The 14,128-nt window shown below is 49.8% G+C and overlaps 1 protein-coding gene across 1 annotated transcript; it reads right to left on the bottom strand.

Moving 5' to 3' along the window:
* Positions 1-80: 80 nt before the first annotated feature.
* On the bottom strand, positions 81-13,754 carry Etfb (electron transfer flavoprotein subunit beta). Its single transcript, XM_038313909.1, has 6 exons — positions 13,633-13,754; positions 5,337-5,495; positions 4,914-5,072; positions 3,133-3,195; positions 1,127-1,285; positions 81-293 (listed from the first exon to the last, which is right to left on the bottom strand). The coding sequence occupies exons 1-6, from the start codon at positions 13,687-13,689 to the stop codon at positions 123-125; spliced, it is 768 nt and encodes a 255-aa protein (XP_038169837.1). The 5' UTR covers positions 13,690-13,754; the 3' UTR covers positions 81-122.
* Positions 13,755-14,128: the final 374 nt, after the last annotated feature.

The raw sequence follows: 14,128 nt of genomic DNA, 5'->3' as shown, positions 1-14,128 counted from the left end.
CCTCACCCTGCACAGGGCTGTGTTGCTGGATGACTGGATCAAGGGATGGACACGCACAGAATGAGGAAACTGAGGCCGTGTCCTGGAAAGGCACAGTTTTATTGCAGAGCACAGGGAGGGTCTCAGATCCGCCCCACCTCCTTCAACTTGGCCACCAGGTCCTCTGTGGTCTCCACCTTGACTCCTGCCAAGCGTTGAGGGGGCTCCTCCACACTGATCACAGAGACCTTGGAGGTCAGGTCTACACCCAGGTCTCCAGGCTTGATCACTTCAATCTTCTTCTTCTTGGCTTTCTGCACACAGGAATTGGTGGCTCACAGGGCTACCAAGCCCGTCCTGACCCTACCTCCTCTCGGTGAGTGGTGCACACACAGAGGCATATCTGTCGCCAGGATCCCTCAGGACCTCCCTGCTGGCCAGGGCTATACTTTCTCACAGTTATACTGGAAGTAGTCTATTTCTACAGGCTGGGACGCCCTGGGATGCTCCATTACAGAAGAAGATCTCCCTTAGTGACCCATCCTAAGCTTCTCATGGAGCGCAGGGAGAACAGTTGAGCTGACCTACTAAAGCCTCCACATTGGCTGGCTTGACCCACTGAATCCTCCTAATAGACAAGGTGACACACTCAACCTTCCGTATTGGCCAAGGTGACTCACCAAACACCATCCTGGTCAAGCAGACCAAAAGAACTTATCCTGCTTGCTGTGAGGATTTGGGATCAATTTCCTTTTTACCAAGAGACCTTAGCTTCCACCAAGATACCCTATACAATGACTGCCAACTGGCAGAGATAACCATGAGCCTTCCCTCATGAGCTAAGGTGACAGGATGAAGCCTTGCAATTTGTCCAGGATTGTCTAGTGAACTCCCACTGGCTAGGATGACAGGAAGAAACTCCGCTGGGGTCTGCAGGGACCTTCTACCAGCTGTGACCCTGACAGGCTCTCCTGTTGCTACACTAGCCCGTTAACTTTACCACCGGCAGAGAAGAGCCTGGGAACTGTTAGCCAAGATGGCCAGGTGACCCTCTCCTTCGGATGCTATATCCCTTGTGCCATCCAATCGCTGAGGAGGCACCAGTCCTTCCCATGATAGGCCCCAGTGGCTTGCCCCAACCACTCACCATGATGTTGGGCAGGGTGGCATAGCGAGGCTCATTGAGCCTCAGGTCGGCAGTCACCACAGATGGCAGCTTCAGGCGTAGGGTCTCCAGACCCCCATCGATTTCCCGCTCCACTTTTATCTTGTCTCCCTCCAGTGTCACCTGAGAGGCGAATGTGCCCTGGAGGGGGCAGTGTCAGAGAAAAGTCAATTCAAAACAGGCGCTGAGCATAAGCAAAGAGGGGTGAAACGAGCAGGTGAGCCCCGAAGACAAGAGTCCTTGTGACATGTAAAATCAGGGGTGACAGACAGCAAGCAAACACTGGTGCGGGCTCATCTTCATGTTTTCATTCAAACGTGGCAATGGGGCCAGAGAGGTGAGTCGGTGGTTAAAAGCACTTGTTGCTCTTGCAGAGGTCCTGAGTCTGCTTCCCAGCATCCATGTGGGTGGCTCACATCTGCCTGTGACTACAGCTCCAGGGGTCTGATGCCCTCTTCTGGCCTCTGTAGGCACCTGCACACATGGCGCCCCTCCCCCACAACAAAATTAACAATAAAATAAATCTAGGAGCTAGAGAGAAGGCTAAGTTAAGAACACTTAGTGTCCTTCCAGAGGATCCAAGTTCAATCCCCAGGACCCACATGGTGAGTGGTTCACGTCCATCTGTGACTCCAGCTGTAGAGGATCTAATGCCACCTCTGGTTTCTGAGGGCACCCACACACATTCACACAAATACACACATATATGTAAATAAGAATAATAAAAAGTCTTTAAGAGATAGAGGGAGCAAGGGTAGAACACACTAGACACATCACTTCCTTGACTCTGTTTTACCTCATCTCAGCTACGGTCACCTCTGCTATTTTAACACTACATTCATCATTTTATTATGTGTGTGCACATGTGCACGTGTACACACCTACAGACATACACGCACCAGACACTGCCTACAGTGGCCAGAAGCGGGTGTTGGATCCCCTGGAACTGGAGTCACAGGCAGTAAGCTTCCTGACATGGGTACCGGGAACCATGCTATTAACTTTTGAGCCATTGCTCCTGTCCTGCTAAAGATTTCAACTCTGCTATCAGAATCAGGAACTTGGAGGTGGGGGATGTAACTCAGTTGGTACAATGCTTGCCTGTTATGCACAAAGCCTTGTGTTCCATCCAAAGCACTATGTAAACTGGGGCAGGCCCATCACCACCGTGCTCAAGAGGTGGAGGAAAGAAAATGAGCAGCTCCTTCAGGGATGGAAGTCAGGTGGTCAGACTTGGCACCGAGAGCCTTTACCTGTTGAGTCCTCTCGCCGTGTCCTCATTAGTTTAAATTTAAACCTGATATTTGAGGTGCATTATGACTCTGGAAATGAATTCATGGGTAAACCCTGAGTCAAAATGTGCCAGATGGTGAACTTCGTGCGGTTGTGCACCTGTGTGGGTATACAGGTGCATGTGGAGCCCAGGGGACAACAGTTGATGTCCTCCTCAGCCACGCTCCATCTTATCACTCTTAAAATTTACATCTATGTATTTATTTAAAATTTTTAGTATGTGTGTGTTTATGTATGTATGTATGTATGTATGTATGTATGTATGTATGTGTAAGTTGGGGGAGTTGGAGTTTTCGTACCATGGGTCTAGGGGATCAAACTCAGGCTGGGTGGTGGGCACCTTTATCCATTGAGTCCTCACGCCAGCCCTCCACCTTATTTTTTGAGACAAGGTCTCTCACCGTAAATCATATGCTTTAGGTGCACAGTTTACTGTAGGTCCCTGATTTCTCAGTAAAGTTGTTACGAAAAATCCTGATAGTCTAATAACTGGTAAAATGTCTCTTCAGAACATTGCTTCATCCAGTGAGGGCAAGAAAGATCCCATGAGTAGAGATTTGAAGCAGAGCATTGAGAGAACCAGAAAGCCAGTGGAGGAAGACAGCACAGCAGGAGGCAAAGACAGAAGGTGCAAAGGTCCCAGGGAGGGGTTGGGCTTAGAGGATGAGGTCAGGTGCTCCTTACCCCAGCCTCACCTGCGGCCAGTCCAGAAGTCCAGCTGTCATCTGACCTGTCTGGTTACAGTCGTCATCAATGGCCTGGTAGACAGAGAGAGGGAGGACTTCATGATGATGCCTGGCTTGTTCCAGCCAGTTTGACTTCCTATCAGTAAGAGTGCTCAGCAGGCTAGGCGGGAAATACTTCGGCTTTGCAAGCTGTGCAAGCAGATGGCTTAGCACCCTGGCTACAGGAAGTATGTAAATAAACAAGATGGCTGTACCAATAAAACTTTATTGGCAAAGCAGATGTTTCCTGGAGCCATAGATTGTTGATTCCTATTCTAGAACGACTTCTTCCCTGGGACTAAGGGAATAAGCAGTCACTTGTGCAGGGACATGGAGCCACTGGGCATCCCTTTCGACCTCTGTGCGGTCATTCATTCACCTAACTTCCACAAGGCAGCCAGGATCTGTGCCTGCCACAGCAGAAACCAGAAGGAACAAGAGCAAAGGCAGTAAAAATATTCTATCCACCCTCCCCTTTATACTTCACTGATTGGTGGGGGGAGGGGCACAGGACTCAAGATGGATCATGAAACCCTGATGTTCCTGGAGCTGCTAAATGCCAGCTGCCAACACCTAGTTCCAGGGAGCCCTGGATCCCAACTCCACCAGGCCCTGTCTTTTTGGTTTGTTCCCCGATTTAGCACTTGGCCTCAGTTTATAGATTCTGCTGTGGTTCCCTAGCTTTTGGTAATGTCTTCCATTATCTGACTTTTCCATGCTGGCAGGATTCCCATGACCTGCACTTATACCCTCTTCCCAAGGCTAGCCCTGGAGCCCCTTCTCCCATCCCTAGGACCCCAGCTGCCTCTTTGGCTTCCTGTATCCTCTGCCTCTATGCCTCATTGATCTCCCACCTTCTCAGCACCCATTCATAACCCCATCATCCTCCTCCTCCCCACTGCCTGTGGCTGTTCCCACATCCCCTTCTTCTGCCCTCCTCCCGTGACACCATGAAGTGTATCCATTTTAAAAAAGATTTCTTTATTTTATGTATGAGTGCTTTATCTGTATGTATGACTTTATGCCATAAGAGGACATCAGATCCCACTATACATGGTTGTGAGCCACCATGTGGTTGCTGGGAGCTGCACTCAGTGTTCTTAACTGCTGAGTCCCCTCTCTAGCCTGGAAGTTTATCTTTGTGAGAAGGGTGGTGGCAGCTCCCACAGGACAGGCAGTGTCCCTGAGTCTCCAGAGGGGACAGGTGAAATAGGGGCAAGACTGCCTCAGCAAGCCCCAGTGCAGCCTTGGGCCACCTTCTCCAAACTCCAACCACTCATCCTGGTCCCAGAGGAGATCCTGTCTCTCCTGCTTACAGGCTGGCTGTGGCTCCCTAGTGCTCTACAACAAACACACTCAAGTCTGTTTCAAGGTCAGGCCAGTCTCCTGAATTCCTACCCACATCCCCCTGATGTCTTAGCCTTCACATACCCAAGGGTCTGACCCTACACTAAGCACATTCTTCGGTTGTTCACACTCCTGTCCCAAACACAGACACAGCTATCAAGCCAGACTCAGCATGTTCCTACACTGTCCCTGGCTTGTGCCAGGCCTCTGTCTCACCCATGGGAGCCGAAACCACAGCTTGTTGAACTCCGAACTTGACCAAAAGCATCTTTCTGACACTCACAGTAGCCTGTGCTGCTTGGCCTAGGGTGTGTCAGCTGCCAGCCTGAGTCTGCTGCAATGGTCTCACACCTACCCCAAGCAGCGCGAGGACAGGTGGGCAACTGAAGGAGTGGCACACCAACCTGCTTGCCCAGGAACAAAAGGTCCACCTTCTCCTTCTCAGCCAGCTTGGCGAGGACCCGGGCCACCTGTAAAGGGCCTAAGCTTTCTGCCTGTGCCCCTGGCACCTCCACATGGATGCCTCTGTCTGCACCCATGGCCAGAGCAGTGCGGATGGTCTCCTGAAGAGGGCAGAGCAGTTAACTAGACATCATTCATCATGCTCATGACCAAAATTCCCCAGACCCAGTCTCTTCTCAGACCAGTTTAGGCCCTATCCCTCCTCCCTCAGACCCAGGATCCAGTCCCCAGCCTCCTCCCTCAGACCTGAGTCTAGGCCCTAACCCTCTTCCTTCAGATCCAGGGTTCAGGCCCCAGCTCTCTTCCCTCAGAAATAGGAATTGAGGTCCCAGCCTCCTTGCTCCCGCCCTGGGTCCCTGGGGTACCTGGCATTGGGCGGGGCCACAGCTGACAGCAATGACCTCCTTTACCAGCTTCTTCTCTTTGAGCCGCACAGCCTCCTCCACTGCGATCTCACAGAAAGGGTTCATGGAATGCTTCACGCCATCGGTGACCACTCCTGACTTGTCAGGCTTTACCCGGATCTGTGTGGCAGACAGGGAAGGCACAGTTTCAGAGAGGGGCTTAAGGCCAGGGCCTTAGTGCTGACCCTTGCACAGCAAGATGGAGACCGCAGAGGACCACAAAGGACCACGGCCTTGTCTAGGTCATGGGTTCTGGACCCTGTAGAACTCACAGGTGATGCCAGACCACCTTCTCGTCTCACTCAGATTTTACTAAGCAGCAGAGTCATTTGACATGGTTGTCTGGACTCTGTCTCTACCCTTGGCATATGCATGTGTGTGTTTGTGTGTGTGTATATACACACATGTGTGTATTTATGGAAGAAAATTTTGTATGCTTTAGCCCCAGTGAATAACACCTACCAGGAAATCCAGACACAAGGGTGGCTGAGGCAAGAGGTTCAGGAGCTTGAGGGCAGGCTGTGCAGTGAGATCAGCTCAAAACAAACAGCCAAATTTAGTTCCATAGACCCGAACTCAGGATGTGGGCAGAGCACCCTCTTAAGAGGCCCAGCGGAGAACTGGTTTATTAAAGTCTGCATACTTTTTAAAGACTTGCTGTTCTTCCAGGGGACTGGAGCACCACATCTGCCTATAGCCCCAGCTCTAGGGGGTCTGACGCCCTCTTCTGGCCTCTTTATGTACTGTATTCACATGTGCACATACAACACACACATATATAATTAAAAATAACATTTTAAATGTTATTGTTGTGTATTTGTCTGTGCCTTCACGTGTGTTATGGGTTGCATGCAGAGATCAAAGGACAACTTCACTTCCTTCAGCTCTAGTGCCAGGCTTGCAGGTGTGTGTCATTAGCTGTACCTGACACTGTTACCCACCACAAATGAAAAGTCCCTGGCTCTGAGCCACTGTCCTTATCCTCACGCAGTGATCTAGCCTCAGAGGCCAGCTCTCACCATGCCCATGCACAGAGGAGGGAGCGGGCTTTGAGCTGCGATGCCTAGTTGAAGGTGTCACAGTCTGGCAGCCCCTGAGGTACCACCTGATGATTTCCAGGACTTTCTGAAGCTGTTGAGGGATGGCAACAGGGGCCTGAGGAAGTTGTTAGGCAAGAGCTCCATGGGATAGTGGCCCTCAGGCTAAGATCTGAAAGAGGACTGAGGTTGACCCAGTGAAGTGTGAGGAACAGTATTCCAGGGAAGTTTGCAGCAGGTGACCCTGATGCAGAAAGGAGTTGGGAGAGTAGATAGAGTTAAGAGAAGCCAGTGTAGCCAGTGCAGCCAGTGCAGCCCAGGGTGGTTTCATGGTAGAGAGACCAGTGGCCTTCCAAAGGCATGCAAGGCAGAGGTTCTACCTCTGAGCCACACTGGAGGGATTCTAGGTGGGATTCTCCCACTGAGTCATATCCTAACCACTCACTGGGAGACTTTAATGGGAATTCTACACTGAGGCAGGACCCCAGCTCCGCATTGGTAGATTTTAGACAGGCATTCCACCAGTTAGCTCTTTTTATGTTGACACAGGGTCTTACAAATTTACCCATACTGGCCTTAAACTTGCTCTGTAGCTCAGGCTAGCCCTAGAGTTGTGATCCTCATGAATTCTGGGTTAACGGCCCTAGTTTTGAATTGATACATCACTACCTGTTGTAGGAGGCTGCTTGTTCATCCCGGCTACCCAGAACCAAAATACCACACAGAAACTGTATTAATTAAATCAGTGCTTGGCCCATTAGCTCTAGCTTCTTATTGGCTTACATCTTAGTTCAACACATTTCTAGTAATCTGTATATTGCCATGTGGCTGCGGCTTACCAGGTAAAGTTCCAGAGTCTGTCTCTGGCAGGGCTACATGGCTTCTCTCTGACTCCATGTTCTTTCTCACAGCATTCAGTTTAGTTTTCCCCACCTAGCTCTACTCTACCCTATCAGGCCAAGCCAGTTTCTTTATTAACCAATGGTATTCACAGCATACAGAGGGGAATCCCACATCAACTACCTGTGAAGCAAATCCTGGCCAACAAACTGGTGAAAGCTGCCTGCCTTACAAGGTCACAACGAAGGTCCCAAAGCACCTCCCTATGCACTTAGACATGCCAGCAAGGAAAATAAAATCAAAAACCTTTGCCTTAAAAAATAAAGTTCAAGATAGGGCTGGGGATATAGTCTAGTTTGCAGAGTGCTTGCTTGGCATGCAAACAGTCCTGGGCTCCACCCCCAGGACCAGATAAATCACGGATGGTGTTATGGGCCTGTTACTCCAGAATTTCAGACAGAAGAAATGGAAGAATCTGAAGTGCAAGCTTATCTTTGGCTACAAAACTTGAGACCAACTTGGGCTACATGAGACCCTATATTTTTTTTTAAAAAAAATGTAATGTATGAGTTTCCTCTTTTAAGATAGGGAGGAAACCCCTTCCGCAGGAAAAGCTTGTGCTGGTTAAATTGGGGAAGGCCCAGGGTTGATCTCACTGTGGACCCCTTGGATGCAAAAAGGGGTCAAGGAAATCTGCCAGCTTGCTTGTTCAGTGAGCCCCCTTTAAAGGCACCCGACATGTTTCCAGCTACTGGAAGGGACTGAGCCAGCAAACGACGGCTGGCTTGACACATCTATAGAACTGAGGGTCAGCCTAGCATGCCAGTAAGCACCCTGTCACTGAGTGGCATCTCCAGTCCTCTCACTCAGCAGTCTAAGCTTTGGTCCATGTAGCCCTGCTCCAAGGGTCTAATTCATGTCAGCAGGCAGCCCTGCTCCAAGGGTCTAGTTCACACTAGCAGCCTGAATTCTTGAAGCTTGTCCTAACAGTCAGGGAACCTGGTCACTGTCATTGCCACGTTGGAGTAACTGAGGCACAAGAAACCAAGTGCTGACCCAAGATCACCCAGGGAGGAAGTGGGAACGAAGGGGGGGGGGGGGTCTAACTTAAGACTGTCTTAGTAGCAAGAGGCTCTATGGAGTTGGCAATTGTGTCTACTACATCCAAGAGGGCTTTTTTTTTTTTAAGAAAATTCCTGAAAAGAAGTTGTGTGTGCAGATTTTAACTGATGAGAATATTGGAAAGATTGGATGCTGACGGTCCAGAGGCTAATAACCTTATCGTGGGCTAGTTCTAGCTTAGTCTTGGCCCTCCAGGGCATCTGAACTAACATGTTGGGATTAATAGATAAAAACCTTTAGAATCTATTAACTTAGCAGACCACTAGCTCCCACCAATCCAAAGGCTAAGAATGCCACCATGTAGCATTTGGGCCTATAGAAAAGCCTCCCCCATCTCAATGAACCTGCCTCTCTGGCATAGCCACCAGTGTATTTTAAACTTGCCTTGATCTATGACTTTCTTTGTTCTGAAAAACTATGAAAACTTCCACACTGGAAGATGTAATTTGGTAACCTTAATCTGTGTTCCTGGGCTATGATCACGCAAAATGCCTCTAAAACAAACTATTTCTTATTCCCTTTAAGAAACACAACCCAAAGATTGCCCTGTTCTAGGTAAACACTGGCTCACTGAACTACATCACCAGCAATGTGCTCCCCCCATTAATTTTGAGATAGGGTATTGCTCAGAATGCCTTGGATTCACTGTAGCTTGGGCTGACCTTGAACTTTTAGTGTTCAAGAGGAGGCTTCCTGGGTAGATAAGATTAGAAGGAAAGGGGTTTCTATGAGCAGAATGTAAGGGTGCACACATATAATCCCAGGATTTGGGAGACAGACGCAGGAGAATTAGGAGTTCAAGGCCAGGTTAGGACACTTGAAAACAAAAACAAAAACAAATGGAGATAAAGGAAACAGAGGTCCAGTGAGCTGCTCAGTGTGCACAGGTGCCTGCTGCCAAGCCTGACAACCTGCTTTTGATTCCCAGGCTCCACATGGTGAAAGGAGAGAACCTCTGACCGAGGCCCATGGCACATACATGTAAGCTTGCTTGTGCATGTACACATATGCACATTTTTTTTTAAACAGGGAGTTTTAAAATGCAGCTTCTGGCAGCCTTTCCGGGGCCCTTGACACAGTGCACAGGCTTCCGTTTGGGTCTGTGCCAGACTTTTCTTAATGGAGCTTGATCGGAAAGGGCACTGGTGGGCACAGGACAAGCAGAGCAGCAAGGCCTGATGGGAGGTCACACGGGTGGCACCAAATGTCTCTCGGAGGTTACAGCAGGGCCTGAGGCTGGGAGGTGAAAATGTGTAAGTAGTAAAGGGAAGGTGTGGGGAGTCTCACCGAAGGGGTGGGGCGGCCTCAAATTACCCAGCCTCTCCTGTGTAACTCAAAGAGAGTTAACCCTTATGGAAAATGTGCCCCTGACCATAACCAAACATCACAGAGTTGCCAAATACCTATTAATACCACCTTTTCCATCTCTGCAGGCATGACTATATTTTAAGAAGGTTGCTAAAGAGGCTCCCATCAATCATTCTCGGTTCAAACAGTTAATAGCACTCACTGCATAAGGCACCGTTTCAAGGACTATTTCCCCAACTCAGCAATCCATGGTTGCGGCCCTTCTGGTAGGATACGCTGAAGAGGCACATGTACGAGGAGGATGTTTCAGATTAGCCTGGGCCACCTTTTTGGGCCACTGAGATCGTTCAGTAGATAAGGGTACCTGCTGCCAAGCCTGACAACCTGAATTTGATCTCGGAAACCCACAGTCGAGGCGGAGAACCCATGCCCTCAAGTTGGCTTCTGGCCTCCACAGCAGGACCGTGACGTGTGCAGGACCCGCCCACCCACAAATAAACAAATGCAATAAAAAGTAATTGACCCCCATAAAGTAGGTAGTACCATAAGTGCCATTGCCAAGAGGGGGAGAACAGGGCTCAGCGTGGCTCATTAACTTTCTCAGAGTCACAGAGACAAGAGTGGGCCAGACAGGCAGCTTTGGAGTCCAGGCCATTCTCTCTGGATCCAGAGAGAGGACTCAGTGGTGAAGAACACTGGCTGTACTTGCAGAGGATTGGGAATCAGTTCCCAGCACTCACATGGTGGCTCACAACCATCTCTAAGTTCAGTTCTCCAGGCCTCCAAGAGCAGTGCATGCAAATACTGCACACAAGATCTTTACAAACATTCTTACACATAAAACAAAAATAATTTTAAAGGCCATTTTATCAGTGGGATGAACCTTTCTGATAGCATGCCTGCAGCCTGAGACTGTTACTACTGCGAACACATCAGACACTCATTCCCCAGCAGATTTCAAATTCCAGGATGGCAATAAGAAGTGACATTGCTTACATGGTAGGAGTCCGGAGTGGCAGGGCCCCTGAGCACTGTAACTTTTGCCAAGGGATCACAGCAGGCCTAAGAAAAGGTGATCTTTGCGAAAACACTATGAGGAACTGGGTGACGGTGGAAAGAGGTGAGACAGACCTGGTCCAGCTGGCCAGGAGCTGCCAATCTGGAAGTGGGGGTGCAGGTGGCACACTGGGGGAAACAGAGGACCACCATATACTATGGAAAGGGATTACAGAACAGGACCAGGGTTCTGTGGAGAAAGAAGTTTGGGTCAAAGTTGACACAATCAACTTGTCACAATTGTCAAGACAGGAAGAAGACACTGGAAAGTAGAGCAGGAAGGACAGAGGCAAAGGAATCGGTTTACATGGGGCACAGGCTGGAGGCATGGAAGCAGAAATGGCAAGGAAGAGCCCCAGGAGGGACATAGATGGCGGCACCAAATAACAAAGGGTCCCCAAAGCCAGTCCAAGGAAAGTGCTGGGGGGTCACAGAACCCTGAGAAGGACAAGATAGGGCCAGTCCTGCATGTAAGAACCCCCAAGGCTATGAGAAAGGGCTGAAGTGGAGAGCCCAGGATCCAGGGGCAGGCTGGAGCTAGGGTTCAGGTGAAACAGGGGCTAATGGGCTCAGACTTGGAGCCTGGGGCTGGAAAGGAAACAGTGGTGTTTTAGGAGTGGGATTGGGAACTGACAGTCCAAAGGAGGTTGGGGGTTAGGAGAAAGAATGGTGCCCAAGTCTGGCCCAAGTGATTAGGTAGCAAGCAAGGTCTGACTCCCTGACTGCCTTTAAGGGAGTGAGCCAGCAGATGTTGGCTATGAAGTAGGAAGCCCAGCATAGAGTGGAAGGGAGGTGCCACTGACCTGGAGGAGAGGAATGTGGCAGACACTATGCTGGGTTCACTTTTAGCTCGCAGTTCTCATTGGACATACCATAAATGACCATGACCCATGTACTGTGCTAGCAGGTGCTGGGATCAGAGCTGATTCAAGATGGTGAGGATGCTGGGTGAGGTGCTACAGGCCAAGCATCAAAGCCAGCTGCGAGGCTGGGGATGGGGAATCTAAGGCCAGCCTGGGCTAGGAAATACCTCGGAATAAAACATAGAGACCCAGGCATGGTAGTACACAGCTGTAATCCCAGCACTCAGGATGTGGAGGCAGGAGATCAGGGGTCCAAGGTCATCCTCAACATCATTGTGAGTTCCAGGCTAACCCAGACTAAATAAGACTATCTCTAGGGGCTGGGAAGATAGCTCAGCAGTTCAGAACACTTGGTGTGTTTCTAAAGGACCCAGGTTTAGTTCCCAACACCCCATCAGGCAGTTCACAATCACCACTAACTCTGGGCTCAGGAGCTCCGATGCCCTATTCTGGCTTTTAATGGCCCCTATACTTATGTGTGCATATCCACACACATAGACATAATTAAAAAATAAACTTAGGGACTGGAGAGATGGCTCAGTGGTTAAGAGCACTGCTCTTCCAGAGGACCCGGGCTATCCACATGGTATCTCACAACTGTCTGCAAACCCCAGCTCCAGGGTATTCAACATCCTCACACATGCATGCATGCAGGCAGGCAAAACACCAATGCACATAAAAAAGAAATCATTTTTAAAAATTAAATAAAAAGGCCCTGTTAATAAAAATAATAACTATTATTTTAAATATAAAATAGAGAAGAGATTGGAGCTATAGATCAATGATACAGCACTTGCCTGGCCTAGCATTTGGAAGGTTTTGATTTGATTCCCCCAACACGCACACAGACAAAACAAACAAACAAATAATAAATGGTGGTTGAGTCGGGTTTCAGGAACCCATGTGTGTATCATTAAGTCTTGAAGTACCATCTCTGTCATGGGCTGCTAGAAGTATCCTTAAGCCAACCTGTTTTCTCTATAGCAAAAAAAAAAAAAAAAAAAAAAAGAAAGAAAGAAAGAAAAAAAGAGCCCCTCTTGCCTGGACTTCTGACTCTGGCTGCTTCCCCAGCTATGGGATTAAGAGGACAGAAGATGTACAAATGGATTAGACTCTGTGCAGAACCTGTTTGTGTGTCCACTTCAGTGTCTGCTGTTAGAGTCATGGCGATTTCATGCCTGGGTCTGTCTTCTGTAGCATTCCTCAGTGGGGTGTGGGGACGGTGGTATCACTGTCACGGTGTAGCCAGTTTCCACCTGTCTGTACCACGGTGTAGCCAGTTTCCACCTGTCTGTACCACGGTGTAGCCAGTTTCCACCTGTCTGAGGTGCACAGTCCTAAGCTAGGGAAGCCAGGAAATGTGAAGGACACAGAAGGGACCCCCAGGATGATGGGGATAGACACACATGAACTGTCACCATCTTTTTCCGGTAAGGTTAGGCCAAGCATTGAGAGAGACTGGCCTGGGAACCCAGTCTGATTCAATGCTGCCTCTGCCAGCTTCTTTTTGGGGAGAAGCCAGGACTTCAGGGGTCCAGCCCTCAAACCGCTTCTCCAACAAACACATGTCTCCTTCCCTTTCTAGCAAGAGAGTTTCCTGGAGCAACACGTGGATATGTAGATGAGGCAGTTTCTGAGTCCCAAGGAAGCAGATGGCTCCCCATGTGGGGTACTTGCAGAGCAGGTAATGCAGCCAGAAAGTGACTGAACCGCAGGCCCCACACACAAGTGTCTATTCTGCTTCTCCCTTGCTAAGGAACTTTGAGCCTCAGTTTCCCCGTGTGTTAAATAGGAACTATGACTCCTCTAGCCCACAGTTATCAAGGGACTGAGAAAGAGGGAAGCAGTGTCGTGACCCCAGAGGGATCTGATTGTCAGAAACTCACAGCCCTTGGTCTTTGCTCCAGGTATGACTGGTCAAAGGGCACTAGAAATTGAGAAGGATCTCTCATGCGGGGTACGCTCCTGATCCTGGAAGCTCACAGCTGCGGTCTCAAGGTACTGGGACAGAGTCGGGGTGGGGAAAGTCACCTTCACAGCGAAGTCGATGACCCTCTTGACAGCCACGAGCGCGCGCAGCTCCGCCATCTTCCAGCAGCAGTCACTGGCCGGGTCGGGTTGCTGCTTATGCAGACCTTCGGCCAATCCGCCCCCGGGTCTGTTTCTGCGCCTGCGTGCGGCGCCACCAACCAATCAATTGCTGCACAGCCCAGAGGAAGCCAATGGAAAGCGGCACTCAGAGAGAGGCGGAATCCAGGGCGGACGGATTGGAAGAGGGGGCGTGGCGCCGAAGTAGGGGAAAGGGCACGCCTGGGAGTGAAATTGCCTGGGAGCTTGCTTGTCCTCTCCCCTCCCCCTCGTGCTTCTGTACTCCCCAGCTTTGCAGTTCACATCCCTCTTTTTTCACCATTCCAGGTCGCCGTGTCTGTGTTCCCACGCGCACCCTGTGCCTTTTTCTCCCCTCACTTGCTCGCCTCCGCGTTCTCCCTGTAGATTTCCTCCACATCTATGCGTCTACACTTTCCTT

This window comes from Arvicola amphibius, chromosome 12 (assembly GCF_903992535.2).
Source record: "Arvicola amphibius chromosome 12, mArvAmp1.2, whole genome shotgun sequence".
Lineage (NCBI taxonomy): Eukaryota > Metazoa > Chordata > Mammalia > Rodentia > Cricetidae > Arvicola > Arvicola amphibius.
The sequence above is the reverse complement of the archived record's forward strand: the minus strand, read 5'-3'. Positions and strand labels throughout refer to the sequence as shown.

What these genes read in the sequence shown, in the direction of transcription:
- Etfb (XM_038313909.1), bottom strand. Translation starts at nt 13,689, where the DNA reads ATGGCGGAGCTGCGCGCGCTCGTGGCTGTCAAGAGGGTCATCGACTTC. An exon ending in GTGGCCCCGCCCAATGCCAG is followed by an intron (nt 5,073 to 5,336) that starts GTACCCCAGGGA and finishes TGCCCTCTTCAG; the next exon opens with GAGACCATCCGCACTGCTCT. An exon ending in TTTTGTTCCTGGGCAAGCAG is followed by an intron (nt 3,196 to 4,913) that starts GTTGGTGTGCCA and finishes TCTGTCTACCAG; the next exon opens with GCCATTGATGACGACTGTAA.